The sequence below is a fragment of the Tachyglossus aculeatus genome, chromosome 19, assembly GCF_015852505.1.
Source record: "Tachyglossus aculeatus isolate mTacAcu1 chromosome 19, mTacAcu1.pri, whole genome shotgun sequence".
Lineage (NCBI taxonomy): Eukaryota > Metazoa > Chordata > Mammalia > Monotremata > Tachyglossidae > Tachyglossus > Tachyglossus aculeatus.
Window position 1 is genome coordinate 11,726,422 of NC_052084.1, and position 13,167 is coordinate 11,739,588.

At 43.3% G+C, this 13,167-nt stretch overlaps 1 protein-coding gene across 1 annotated transcript in view; it reads left to right on the plus strand.

The window, feature by feature from the left end:
- LOC119940632 (spermatogenesis-associated protein 7 homolog) overlaps positions 1-13,167 on the plus strand; it is a 55,019-nt gene that overhangs the window by 12,666 nt on the left and 29,186 nt on the right. The window contains 4 exon segments of the mRNA XM_038760849.1: positions 3,991-4,112; positions 5,769-6,247; positions 6,406-6,466; positions 9,155-9,219. Coding sequence (XP_038616777.1) covers positions 3,991-4,112; positions 5,769-6,247; positions 6,406-6,466; positions 9,155-9,219 — 727 coding nt within the window.

Sequence of the window (13,167 nt, forward strand, 5' to 3'; positions counted from 1 at the left end):
ACTATGATAAAAGAATGAATTTCCTTGGAAGGAGGAATCTATTTTATTAGTGCAGGGTGAATGTTGATTGGTTATCAGAAGCACCTGCCTACAGTGGCCCAGTGGATAAAGCACGAGCCTGGGAATCAGAGGTTCTAATCCCAGCTGTGCCACTTGCCCACTGAGTGACCTTGGGCAAGTCACTTCACTTCTCTGGACCTCAGTTACTTCATCTGTAAAATGGGGATGAAGATTGTGAGCCCCATGTGGAAGCTGGACTATGTCCAACATGATTACCTTGTACCTACTCTAGCACTTAGTACAGTAAGAGCTTAACAAATATCATAAAAAAAATCAACATCCTTTGCCTCTTCCCCCAATCAGTCCCTGTGCTGGCTCTCTTTGGCCACTTCATCCATTGACGCTGTCGTAGCCCCACCATTTTTATGGCATCTTTGGCCACAGCTACCTTTCTTTTTCCCTCCTCCACCTCTGACACCACCAACCTTTGTGTAGCAGACCTCTAGCTAGTTAGTATGTTGAGTTTAGCTTGCGTTTGGTTTGGTATGTTCTTTTGTAATGGTATTTTTTTAAGCGCTTACTATGGCCCAGGCACTGTACTAGGCACTGGGGTAGATACAAGCTAATTGGGTTGGACACAGTCCATGGCCCACCTGGGGCTCACAGTCTTAATCCCTATTTTGCAGGTGAGGGAACTGAGGCCCAGAGAAGTGAAGTGATTTGCCCAAGGGCCCAAACAGACAAGGGGTGGGGCCAGGACTAGAATCCAGGTCCTTCTGACTCCCGGGCCCGTGCTCTATACACTAGGCAATGTTGCTTATCTAATATATTCCTCTATCCCTGAGTGAACTCAACCATAGAAGCCTCTTGGCTCAAATCTTTAGGGACCAGTGCTGCAGGAAGGGCACTACCTTTCCAAGTGTAAACTTAAAGAAATGATAGGCATCACCTGTTCCTTGTGTCCCTCACCAAGTAATTGTATTAGAGCTATTTAAAATTACTTTGGAGACTTTTTTGAGCTTCATGGAGTTAGAGTTGTATTTGTGGTGGCAAATAACAAGAAGTTTCAGGGTTGAAATTTGATCAAAGAGAATTTGAACCCACATGGCAAGCATATAATCTCATTTTGATTAAATATATCCCTACTAGGTGACTATTTTGTACCTTGCACCAGTGTACAGGTTGTCCTTAGATATATGACTCAAGTGGTTGCAGAAATCTCCATCTTAAATATAATAGTTGTAAGTCGGAACCAATTTCCTCATAGAAACAATGTTATAAATGAGGAATTGGCTCCTGAATCTAGGCCAATATCTTATTTTCCTCAAAATTACCCAGAATTGCATATTCATTCAATTAAAAGTGAGTAATGACACATTTTAAGTATTTATTTTGAGTCAGAGAGGTTCCATGATAGGAGAGCTGATTTTTACTTCATCGGCAAGAATATAATGAATGCGTCAGGTCTTTCTAGTGACCCTGTCTGGCGATCGGCTTACTCTCCCTCCCACCTGTCTTTTCCTCCTCTGCTCCCCTGCACAGCCACTGTAAACTTTCCTTCCCTTCCCCTACACTCCATCACATTTTTTACAACTTTTCCTCTATTTTTCAGCAACTCCCATGTACCTGTCTTAACCACACTGTTCCCAGATCCAGACTCCCACTCCCTGCACTTCTGAATCTTCCTCCCCAGCTCCATGGTTCTCCCGCAACCCCCATTCTCTTCCCTGTAATTGGCATTGATTTTTGATACATTCATTTAGTTTGCTTACCAGCTGGGCAGGTCCCTTCCCCCGTGCAGCCCCCACCGCCTCCAGAACGAGGGACACAAGGAACAGGTGATGCTAATCATTTCTTTAAGTTTACACTTGGAAAGGTAGTGCCCTTCCTGCAGCACTGGTCCCTAAAGATTTGAGCCAAGAGGCTTCTGTGGTTGAGTTCACTCAGGGATAGAGGAATATAATAGATAAGAATAGAAAGGGCAGCCACAAGGAATCCTCACCCCCCCGCCCTCCCAGCCATCCCTGAATCTGCCCTATCCTGGCCTAGCCCAGACATTTGGTGGTCCCTGGGGCTGCAAGCAGGAGAGGTAGAAGGTTGATGGTCCACTCCTGGGCCTCCTCTGTTAACCCAACCAGTCCAGTTTAGCCCAAATCCTGTAGCTGTGGTGGTTTGGGTAGAGACAGTGGGGTCAGCTGGGGAAACAAGCACAAACTGTGCTGATAAAAGTAATGTATAAATGAATAAATAATTCTGTAGGTCCATATCCCCCATTAGATTGTAACTCTCTTGTAGACAAAGGGCGCAGTGTTTTACTTCTGTTGTACTTTCCCAGCACTTAGGCTAATGGTTTGCACTCAGCAGGGGCTCAAAAAATGCCATTGACTGTTTGAAAGAGTTAATGCCCCTCCCAAAATGTCTGACACTACCAAGAGGTAATATCATGCATGGGCAGAATGGAATAAGTCTGCCTGGAAACACCGATCACCCTAAATACTTTGGATAGTCCTCACCCTTTCGAACAAAGCAAAAATAAACCGAAATCAGGTTGTAAAACCTCTAAATTCACAAGAGCCTTTGATCCTTATAGCTGTCAGACTCAAGACAAGGTCTTGTTGGAGATGTTAGTTCTTTGATCCTGAGTTTGAGTCTCAAGCAGTGCTGTCTTGCCTTTGATCAAGGGAAGTCTGGAAAAGAGGCTTTGTAATAGTTACTGCCCAGAAAGGTCTTCTTGCTTCAGCTCTGTAATTGAAATTTCTAAATGCTCACCTGCTGTTGGCTCAGGCTAGTTTCGCTTATCGATCACGAAATGATAGGAAAGTCAGGTGGTGTAGTTCTAAGCAGGATGCCCTTGGGCTTTAGCAGTAAATTCTAAAAATAGAAACAATTGAGACTTCACAGTGCAAGTCAAAAATGAAAAAAGAAGAAATCAAAATCAATAGATCAATCAAATTTATTGAGCACTTACTGAGTGTGGAGCGCTGTACTAAGTGATTGGGAGTGTACAATATAACAGAGATGATAGACACATTCCCTGCCCATAGTGCACTCACAGTCTAGGGGAAAGACATACTTTCATATAAATATATAATATATAAATTTGGATATTTACTGTGCTGTGGAGCTGAGGGAAGGGTGAATAAAGGGAGCAAATCAGGGTGACACAGAAGGGAGTGGAAAAAGAGGAAAAGAGGGCTTAGCCAGGGAAAGCCTTTTGGAGAAGATGTTCCTTCAATAAGGCTTTGAAGGTGGAGAGAGTAATTGTCAGATATGAAAAGGCAGGGCTTTCCAAGCCAGAGGCAGGACGTGCATGAGAGGGTGGTGGAGAGGTAAATAACAATAACAATTATGGTATTAGTTAAGCGCTTACTATGTGCTGAGCACTGTTCTAAGCGCTGGGTTAAATGCAAAGTAATCAGGTTGTCCCACGCGGAGCTCACATTCTTAATCTCCATTTTACAGATGAGGTAACTGAGGCACAGAGAAGTTAAATGGCTTGCCCAAGGTCATACAGCAGACAAGTGGCAGTGCCGGGATTAGAACCCATGTCCTCTGACTCCCAAGCCCATGCTTTTTCCACTAAGCCATGCTGCTTCATAAATGAGATGGAGGTACAGTGAGTAAGTAGGTTGCCATTAGAGGAGCGAAGTGCACAGGCTGGATTAGCAGTGCGGTAAAGTAGGAGGGGCCTTTTTTTGCATCATCATCAATGGAATATATTGAATTATATGTAGAGCACTGTACTGAGTGCTTGGGGGAAATCAGTACAGCAGAGTTGGCAGACACGTTCCCTGCCCAGAGTGAGCTCACAGAAACGTAGTTATCACAGCACTTTAGTTCATCCTGCCATTAAGTTTACCACTTCTGCAGGCCAGTAGATATAGGTATCTGTTTTGGCTTTTTTAGGAACAATTCTTAAATTAAACCGTCTTTACTTCCCAGTGCTTGGGGATACTACAAAATTTGCTGTGGTTTTTGTCATGTGCACAGATAAGGATCAACTGAGGAAAGGAAAACTGATTAATGCAGTGAAAACATATAAGAAGGAAGTCTTTCGGCTCTGTTCTGAATCCCTGTGTAATTCCCAAAGTGTTTCCCCAAAGCCCTCGAAGGTGAGTAGAGGTCTGTGTTGTCAGAACTGTCAACTTTGAAATTCACCCAGATAGACTGTGTGACAAACAAAGTCAGGAGTGAGTGAAGGTGTATCAGAGGTCTCCTTTTCACTCAGTTTATGAATGGTGTGAGAAGTAGCATGGTCTTGAAGAAGACCTAGGTTCTAATCCCAGATGCACCACATGTCTGCTGTGTGACCTTAGGCAAATCACTTAACTTACTGTGCTTCAGTCACCTCATCTGAAAAATGGGGATTAAGACAGTGAGCTCCATGTGGGACATGGATTGTGTCCAGTCTGATTTGCTTGAATCTACCCTAGTGATTAACACAGTGCCTGGCACATTGTGAGTGCTTAACAAATACCATTTTTTAAAAAAAGGGGAGAGCATCTTGTGCTGGGTAGGGCCAGTTACATCCGTGAATGACAGCTGGGCTGGTTAGGGCAGGGAGCATGTCTGCTAATTCTGTTGCATTGTACTCACCCAATCGCTTAGACAAGTGCTCTGCACATAGTAAGCACCCAATAAATATCAATTGATTGATGTAATAATTGTGGCCTATAAGTGCTCACTATGTGCCAAGCACTGTAGTAAATACTGGGGTAGTTACAAGATAATCAGATCAAACACCATCCCTGTCCCACAAGGGACTCAGTCTAAAAGAGAACAGGAAATGAAGCACAATAAAGTGATTTGCCCAAGGACATAGCTGGCAAGTGGCAGAGCAGAGACTAGAGCCCAGCTCCTCTGATTTCCAGGGCTGTGCTTTTTTCAGTAGGCCACACTGCTTCCCAATGTACCCCTGGAGCAGGGAGCACTTATTATCCAATTCTGGTCATCCAAACGGAGGTGAGTTTTAGCAATTGAAAAAAAAATTGGATAATAAAAACATGTGTGGGGTACTCCTGTTCCTAGAAGCAGAGCCCAGTCTTGTTATCTAAACTTCCAATTGTGTGGACTAGGCTCAATTTTAATTCCTTCAATTAAAACGCGCCCAATGGGTAAATTTCTAGGTGGAATAATAATAATAATAATGGCATTTATTAAGCGCTTACTATGTGCAAAGCACTGTTCTAACTGCTGGGGAGGTTACAAGGTGATCAGGTTGTCCCACGGGGGGCTCACAATCTTCATCCTCATTTTACAGATGAGGTAACTGAAGCACAGAGAAGTGAAGTGACTTACCGAAAGTCACACAGCTGACAAGAAGCAGAGCTGGGATTTGAACCCCTGACCTCTGACTCCAAAGCCCATGCTCTTTCCACTGAGCCACACTGCTTCCCCGATGATTTGTTAGGTCACCAGGGTAACTACAGCCATCCCATTCCCATATAAATAAATGTTACAGTATTACTGCACACAAATCCTTTCGAAGTAGGCTGATTAGTCTCTCTGCAAATCTGTAAAGTAAGTTTTTGGGGTTTTTTTTTTCTTTTGAGCTGGCATTCGATCCTACAAGAATCTTCCTGGATGCCACTATATAAGGGAAAGGAAATCAAGAGATAATTTAACTTGAAAATTGATGGGAAAACCCTTTTGTAGGACTATTCACCTAACCATATCATGGTTGCTGTTGAAGTCATTGAATATTTTTTTTCTAAAATTCAGTTTTGGAAAAACAAAACCTCTGAATCCTACTTTTGTTCAATGGACAGGAGTACATGACTAGAAAATGTCCTCTGCCTGTATCTCAGTATGCCGTGGAATTACCCCGAAGCACAGGCCATCTGCGGTCTCCAGGACATCCTCAGCTCCCATTACCTGTTCTGTTGGCCCAAGAGGCCTTTGAGGACATTGTTCAGCATGTTGGTCGGGAATCCTGTGATTGCCGGCCCAATCCAGTCCGGCAGAAAACCAGTCAGGTTGGGAGAGAAGCCCACCCTATCTCCATGAAAAATGTGTTTCAAGATCCTCTAAAGAAAACATACAGTGGCGATATCCTCCATAAACATTCTGACTGCTTCACTTCACCAAGTGAGCCTTTTGTCCCTCGAATTTTAAAGACACAGAGAAAATCCTACCTGTCAACATATAAGTATTACACGCCTCCCAGGCAAAAGAAGTCGGCCTCCCCAGGCAGCTCTCGGCTTGCATCGGCACAGGCATACAGTCGCGGACAGACGGATTTGACCAGGTAAAATGCCAAATGAAGGAAAATGGATCCCATAAACTAAGGTTGGAAATAAAATTGTGAGTGATTTTGCTCTATTTGCTTAAATATCATGTTAAGGTGAATTTAGGAAACCACAATAAATCTCTGAGTGGTTTGCTCAGCTGCCTTATATTTTGCAGGCATTCCAAAGGTGGCCATTGGTCACGCAATGTTGACGATTCCTCGCAGCCCCCCATTAAGGTACTGTGGCTCTTTGTGGGCATGGAATGTGTATGTTTATTTTATCTACTTGTATCCCACCAATGCCATCTCAAATCCGCCAATCATATTCCCCCTTCCCCATTCAAAGTCCTACTTGAGAAGCAGCGTGGCTCAGTGGAAAGAGCACGGGCTTGGGAGTCAGAGGTCATGGGTTTGAATCCCAGATCTGCCACTTGTCAGCTGTTTGACCTTGGGCAAGCCACTTATCTTCTCTGTGCCTTAGTTACCTCATCTGCAAAATGGGGATGAAGACTGTGAGCCCCATGAGGGACAACCTGATCACGTTGTATCCCTCCCAGTGCTTAGAACAGTGCTTCACACATAGTAAGCGCTTAACAAATACCATCAATTAGTATTACTGAAATCTCACTTCCTCTGAGGCCTTCCCAGACTAAGCTTCCCTTTTCCTCAGCTCCCCCTCACCTCCACATCACTTTAACTTGCTCCCTGTGCTCTACCTTCCTCTCCCTGCCCCACAGCACTTGTGTATATATGTACATATCTGTAATTCAGTTCATTTATAATGATGCCTGTTTACTTGTTTTGATGTTTGTCTCCCCCCTTCTAGACTGTAAGCCCTGTGTGGGCAGGTATTGCCTCTCTTTATTGCTGAATTGAACTTTCCAAGCACTTAGTACAGTGTTCTGCATGATTGAATAGATTTTTATTGTTATATTGTTCTCTCCCAAGAGCTAATTACAGTGCTTTGCACACAGTAAGCAGTCGGTAAATATGAATGATTGATTGATTGAATGAATAAATGAATAAAGCAGCATAGTTTAGTGCAAAGAGCGTGGGCCTGGGAGTCAGAGGAGCCGAGACGAAATCTCGGCTCTGTAATTTATTTTCTTTTTTTTAAATGGTATTTGTTAAGCACTTACTATGGGCCAAGCACTCTTCTAAGCTCTGGGATAGATACAAGTTAGTGAGGCTGGATACAGTCCCTGTCCCACATGGGGCTCACAGTCTAAGTAGGAGGGAGAACAGAAATTGAATCCCCATTTTGTAGTTGAGGAAACTGAGGCACAGAGAAGTTAAGGCCTGCTCTGTGACCACAGAGAAATCACTTAACTTCTCCGTGTCTGTTACCTCATCTGTTAAATCAGGATTAAGATTGTGAGCCCCATGGGCCTTTAAGTATCTCACTGCTTAGTACAGTGCCTATCCCAACTGGATTACTGCATCAGCCTCTTCTCTGATCTCCCAACCTCCTGTCTCTCCCCACTTTAATCTATACTTCACGCTGCTGCCTGGATCATCTTTGTGCAGAAACGCTCTGGACATGTTACTCCCCTCCTCAAAAATCTCCAGTGGCACCAATCAATCCTCACTCTCAATCAATCAATCGTATTTATTGAGCGCTTACTGTGTGCAGAGCACTGTACTAAGCGCTTGGGAAGTACAAGTTGGCAACATATAGGGATGGTCCCTACTCAACAGTGGGCTCACAGTCTAGAAGGGGGAGACAGAGAACAAAACCAAATATATTAACAAAATAAAATAAATAGAATAGATATGTACAAGTAAAATAAATAGAGTAATAAATATGTACAAACATATATACATATATACAGGTTCTGTGGGGAAGGGAAGGAGGTAAGGCCGGGGGGATGGAGAGGGGGAGGAGGGGGAGAGGAAAGTCAAGGCTCTCCATCACCTCGCCCCCTCCTACCTCACCTCCCTTCTCTCCTTCTACAGCCCAGCCTGCACCCTCCACTCCTCTGCTGCTAACCTCCTCACTGTGCCTCGTTCTCTCCTGTCCCGCTGTCGACCCCCGGCCCACATCCTCCCCCTGGCCTGGAACACCCTCCCTCCACACATCTGCCAATCTAGCTCTCTTCCTCCCTTCAAAGCCCTACTGAGAGCTCACCTCCTCCAGGAGGCCTTCCCAGACTGAGCCCCCTCCTTCCTCTCCCCCTCTTCCCCTCCCCATCCCCCCCACCTTACCTCCTTCCCCTCCCTACAGCACCTGTATATATGTATATATGTTTGTACATATTTATTACTCTATTTATTTACTTTACTTGTACATATTTATTCTATTTATTTTATTTTGTTAATATGTTTTGTTTTGTTGTCTGTCTCCCCCTTCTAGACTGTGAGCCCGCTGTTGGGTAGGGACCATCTCTATATGTTGCCAACTTGTACTTCCCAAGCACTTAGTACAGTGCTGTGCACACAGTAAGCGCTCAATAAATACAATTGATTGAATAAATGAATGAATGAATGAATGTCACATAGTAAGCACTTAACAAATACCATATAAAAACAAAACCAAGCTTTTCTGGTTCTCTCAGCTCTACACTTTCCAGTAGGATATATAAGCTTAATGGGCTTCAGTGTGAGTGGAAAAATAAAATTTCTCTGAAATCACATGATAGCAAAAGCCTACAGTGCCATCTTTAATCCATCACTGGCTGTGACCCCATCATCTGAATCCCCTTCACCCAAAGGGGCCTCCACAGATACTCCTCTTCCTCAGCTTCAAGACTTACAAATAGGATAATGAGAATAAATAATCAAAAGTATAATTGAAGACACACATAGTCATAAGAATACCACATAGATCTTATACATTCCCAATTTGCCCTGCTTGGTCCTCACAGAAGTTAAGTAATATAGAGATCTGAAATGATGAAGTTTTTTGTACCGCTTTTTGTTTAATAGGAAAATAAAGTGTCACTTGCAGAATTTGGAACATCAAATTCTCTACATTCAGCCCTCTTGGAAAAGTAAGCATGTTGTGCTTCTTGTTTCTTTTAAACTATTAGTCTATCCCAGTGGTTAAATGGGAGTCAGTCACAGCTTTGGCCACCACTGTCGATATTAAGATTCCGACCTAGGCAAGGAGAACTAATCAGTGTGCTTAGTATAGTGCCTTGCACAGAGTTAAGAGCTAAACAAATACCATGAAAAAAAAAAACTTTACTGCTCCCTGAAAAGGCCAATTTGCATGTTGGAAGGTTCCTAACCAGCTGGCTAAGGAATAGGAGATGACTTCACCTTTGGCAAGCATTAAATAAGAAAGGCACCCATTGAACTGCTAAATATTACTGTTGAAATACCAGGCACGTTTTTATTTCATACCGCATGCTGTAGCCCTGCCAAGCTCATGAGCATTTGCTCCATTCCCCCTCTTGATGGACTAGGTTCTAGTTACATAATATGGATTTCAAAATGACCTATCAAACACCTTCTGCTGTCAGGTGTTGTGCCAAACAGGAATGCTCTATCTGAGGTGCTGGCCTTTACCTTGAGCCCCAGTTATGAAGCCCCCTTCTTCCCAAACTGAAACCAAAACATCTAAGAACAGAATCCTCACTGTTGTGGCCCTTCAACTCACCCACACACCTGAGATTTCAGGTTACATTCCTCCTTTTGAACAAAGTTGAGCCAAGCCAACTAACAGCAGCAAACTGGACATAAATACATCAATCAATAGTATTTATTGAGTGCTTAGTTGGGGCAGTGCACTGCATTAAGTGCTTGGGAGAGTGCAATAGAGTTAGGAGATGTAATTCCTTTCCTCAAATAACTTATGGTCTAGTGAGGGAGATCAAGAACTCCTGAAAAACTGACCTTCAAGTAAACTTATTCTGCACCCCTTTTCTGTAACAATAATAACAATAGTGGTCATTGTGGCATTTGTGCCAAGCACTATGCTAAACAGTGGTGTAGGTACAGGATCATAAGATTGGACCCAAACCCTGTCCCTCAGGGTCTCCCAATCTAAGTAGGAGGGAGGACAGCTATCTATTGCTTAATTTGCAGATGAGGAAGCTGAAGCAGGGAGAGGTTAAATGACTTCTTAAATAACTGCCCAAGATCACACAGTGGACAAGTGCCAGGGCCAGGATTAGAACCCAGGTCTTCTGACTCCTATGACTGTGTTTGTTCCAACAGGCTATCCTGCTTCTCTCTTGGCTACTCCTGGATTTCCATGACTAGAAATTACTTCAGGAGGCCAATTTTGCTATCCCCAACTTCCCCCAAAATAGACTGTAGGCTGGAGACATCTGTATTGACCAGAAAAGTGTTTGCTTGCCCTCAAAGATGCCCTCCTTGCTGGCATTTGTAAATATAGGATGCTGTACAGAGACCCAGCCCATCTGGGCTCCTATCCCCGAAACCTACCCGGTATTTCTTAATTAAAAAAGGAAATACATATTATATATTATAATAATATACTATGTATATTATATATTTTATATATTATAATAATGATGGTTTTTGTTAAACGTTTAATATGTGCTGAGCACTGTTCTAAGAGCTGGAATAGATACAAGGTTAACAGGTTTTCGCATGTGGGGCTCACAGTCTTAATCCCCATTTTACAGATGAGGTAACTGAAGCACAGAGAAGCTTAGTGACTTGCCCAAAGTCACACAGCTGACAATTGGTGGAGCCGGGATTTGAACCCATGACCTCTGACTCCGAAGCCCGAGCTCTTTCCACTGAGCCACACTGCTTCCCATATATTTATATATATATATATATATATATACACACACACACACACACACACACACACACACACGTGTGTGTGTGTGTATAAAGAGAAAGAGATGAGTAGAGTAGAATGATTTAAAGGTTTAGTAGAATGGCTACAGATCTGTCATTTAGGATTAAGGCTTAACACCCAGTGCTTAGAACAGTGCTTCCAGTGCTTAGAACAATGCTTGGCACATAGTAAGCACTTAACAAATACCATCATCATCATTGCCTTACAAGTGCACAAATGCTCATCTTTATTCTCAGGTGTTGCTCTTGGTGAGCAAAGAAATTCCAAAAGGTTTTGATATACCTCTTTATCTCCTCCCCTGAGTCTCTTGTAATAACTCAGTGGTTGAAAGAGTACTAGCTAGAGGGGAACCAGGTTACAAAAGACATTGCTTGTACATAATCTCAGACCCTTTAAATTGAAATACGAGGAAGGGGTGGCCCCAAGAAACAACTTACTGCCAGATGCTGTAAAACCAAACAAGTGTAGACAAATGACCCTCTTTGGTCTGGAAGGCAAGGAATGTGTTAGACTGTCGTCCTTTGTCAGGCACAAAAGACAAGTTGATGAGGGCACGCAGTAGGAAAACCAGTAATGCTAATAAAAAATAATAGTCGTTGCATTTGTTAAGCACTTACTATGTGCCAAGCACTGTACTAAGTGCTGGGTTCGATACAAGATAATTAGGTCCCACATTGGGCTTACAGTCTAAACTAGGAGGGAGAGCAGGTACTGTATCCTCATTTTGCGGATGAGGGAAATGAGGCAAAGAGAAGTTAAGTGATCTGCCCAAGGTCACACAGCAACTAAATGGCAGAGCTGGTATTACAACCATGCTCTGTCCACTAGGCCACATTGCTTCTCAATGGAGAGATACTATCTATCTACTCCTAAGAATGATCCTGTCTTCCCTCCCTCCCACCCCTAACCATCCCTCCCACTCATGTGACCGCAAACTATAGCCTAAAGTGCAGAGGGAGAGGGACAGGCTGGGAAGGTGTACTGGTCAAACCAAATTTAACATTGTTACTGACTGGATTCTTTCAACAAAATTATCTCCTTTATAAGCATCTTTATTGGGCCCTAACTCTGCGCTGAGCACTGTACTGAGCACTTGAGAGAGTACCATAGTTAGTAGACATGAACCTTGCCCCCAAGGAGTTTACATTCTAGGGCGGGAGAGAAACTCTAAAATAAATTCAAGGTACAGGGAAACAAAAGAGTTTAAAAATATGTGCATAAATGCTGTGAGGGAAAGGGAGCAGGGATGAGTTCCTAAATGATCAATCAGTTTGTATTTATTGAGCTCTTACTGGGTGCAGAACACTGTACTAAGTGCTTGGGACAGTACAATATAACCAAGTAGGTAGGTACATTCCTTGCCCACAACGAGTTTACAGTATAAAGGGGGAAACAGACATTAACACATTAATGTAAATAAATACATTAAGGATATTTACATAAATGCTGGGGGTGCTGAGGGAAGGAGTGAATAAAAGGGTGCAAATCCAGGTGCAAGGGTGATGGAGTGGGAAAATAGGTAATGAGGACCTAGTTGGGGAAGGTCTCTATTTGTGATTAGGGCATGAGGACTAGTGCATAGGTAACACTGTGGAGAAGGAAATAGGATGGGGAGATGAGAGATTAGTGAGGGACGGATTCCTGGAGGAGAGTTAATTTTAGAAGGGCTTTGAAGATGGGGAGAGTGTAGGGGGAGGGGAGTTCTGGGCAGTAAGTGGGGCATGAGCAAGGGGCCAGCCTTGAGAGCAAGGTGCAAGAAGTTAACATTAGAAAAGCAAAGCATGTGGGCTGGATAATATTGGGAGAGGAGTGAGGATAAATTATTTTCCCTCTTCACCTGGCATCCTCCATTCCACATTCTACATTCCTCCTTAGGGAACCTGGTCACTGTCCCCGTCTCTTACCTCTCCCACCTCCCCCTTATTAATTAGTTAGTGGTATTTGTTGAGCACTTCACTGTGTGCAGAGCACTGTACTAAGTATTGTGAGAGTATTATAATACACTAGAGTTGGTAGACACAATTGCTGCACTCAAAGAGCTTACAGGCTCTTCACATACACTGCCCAGCGAAACTGTATTGCTATGGGCATTGCTTCAGTGTTGCTGAGTTGAATTCAGCACCCTGTGCCTGGTAATCTTGTCCTGTCACATGATATT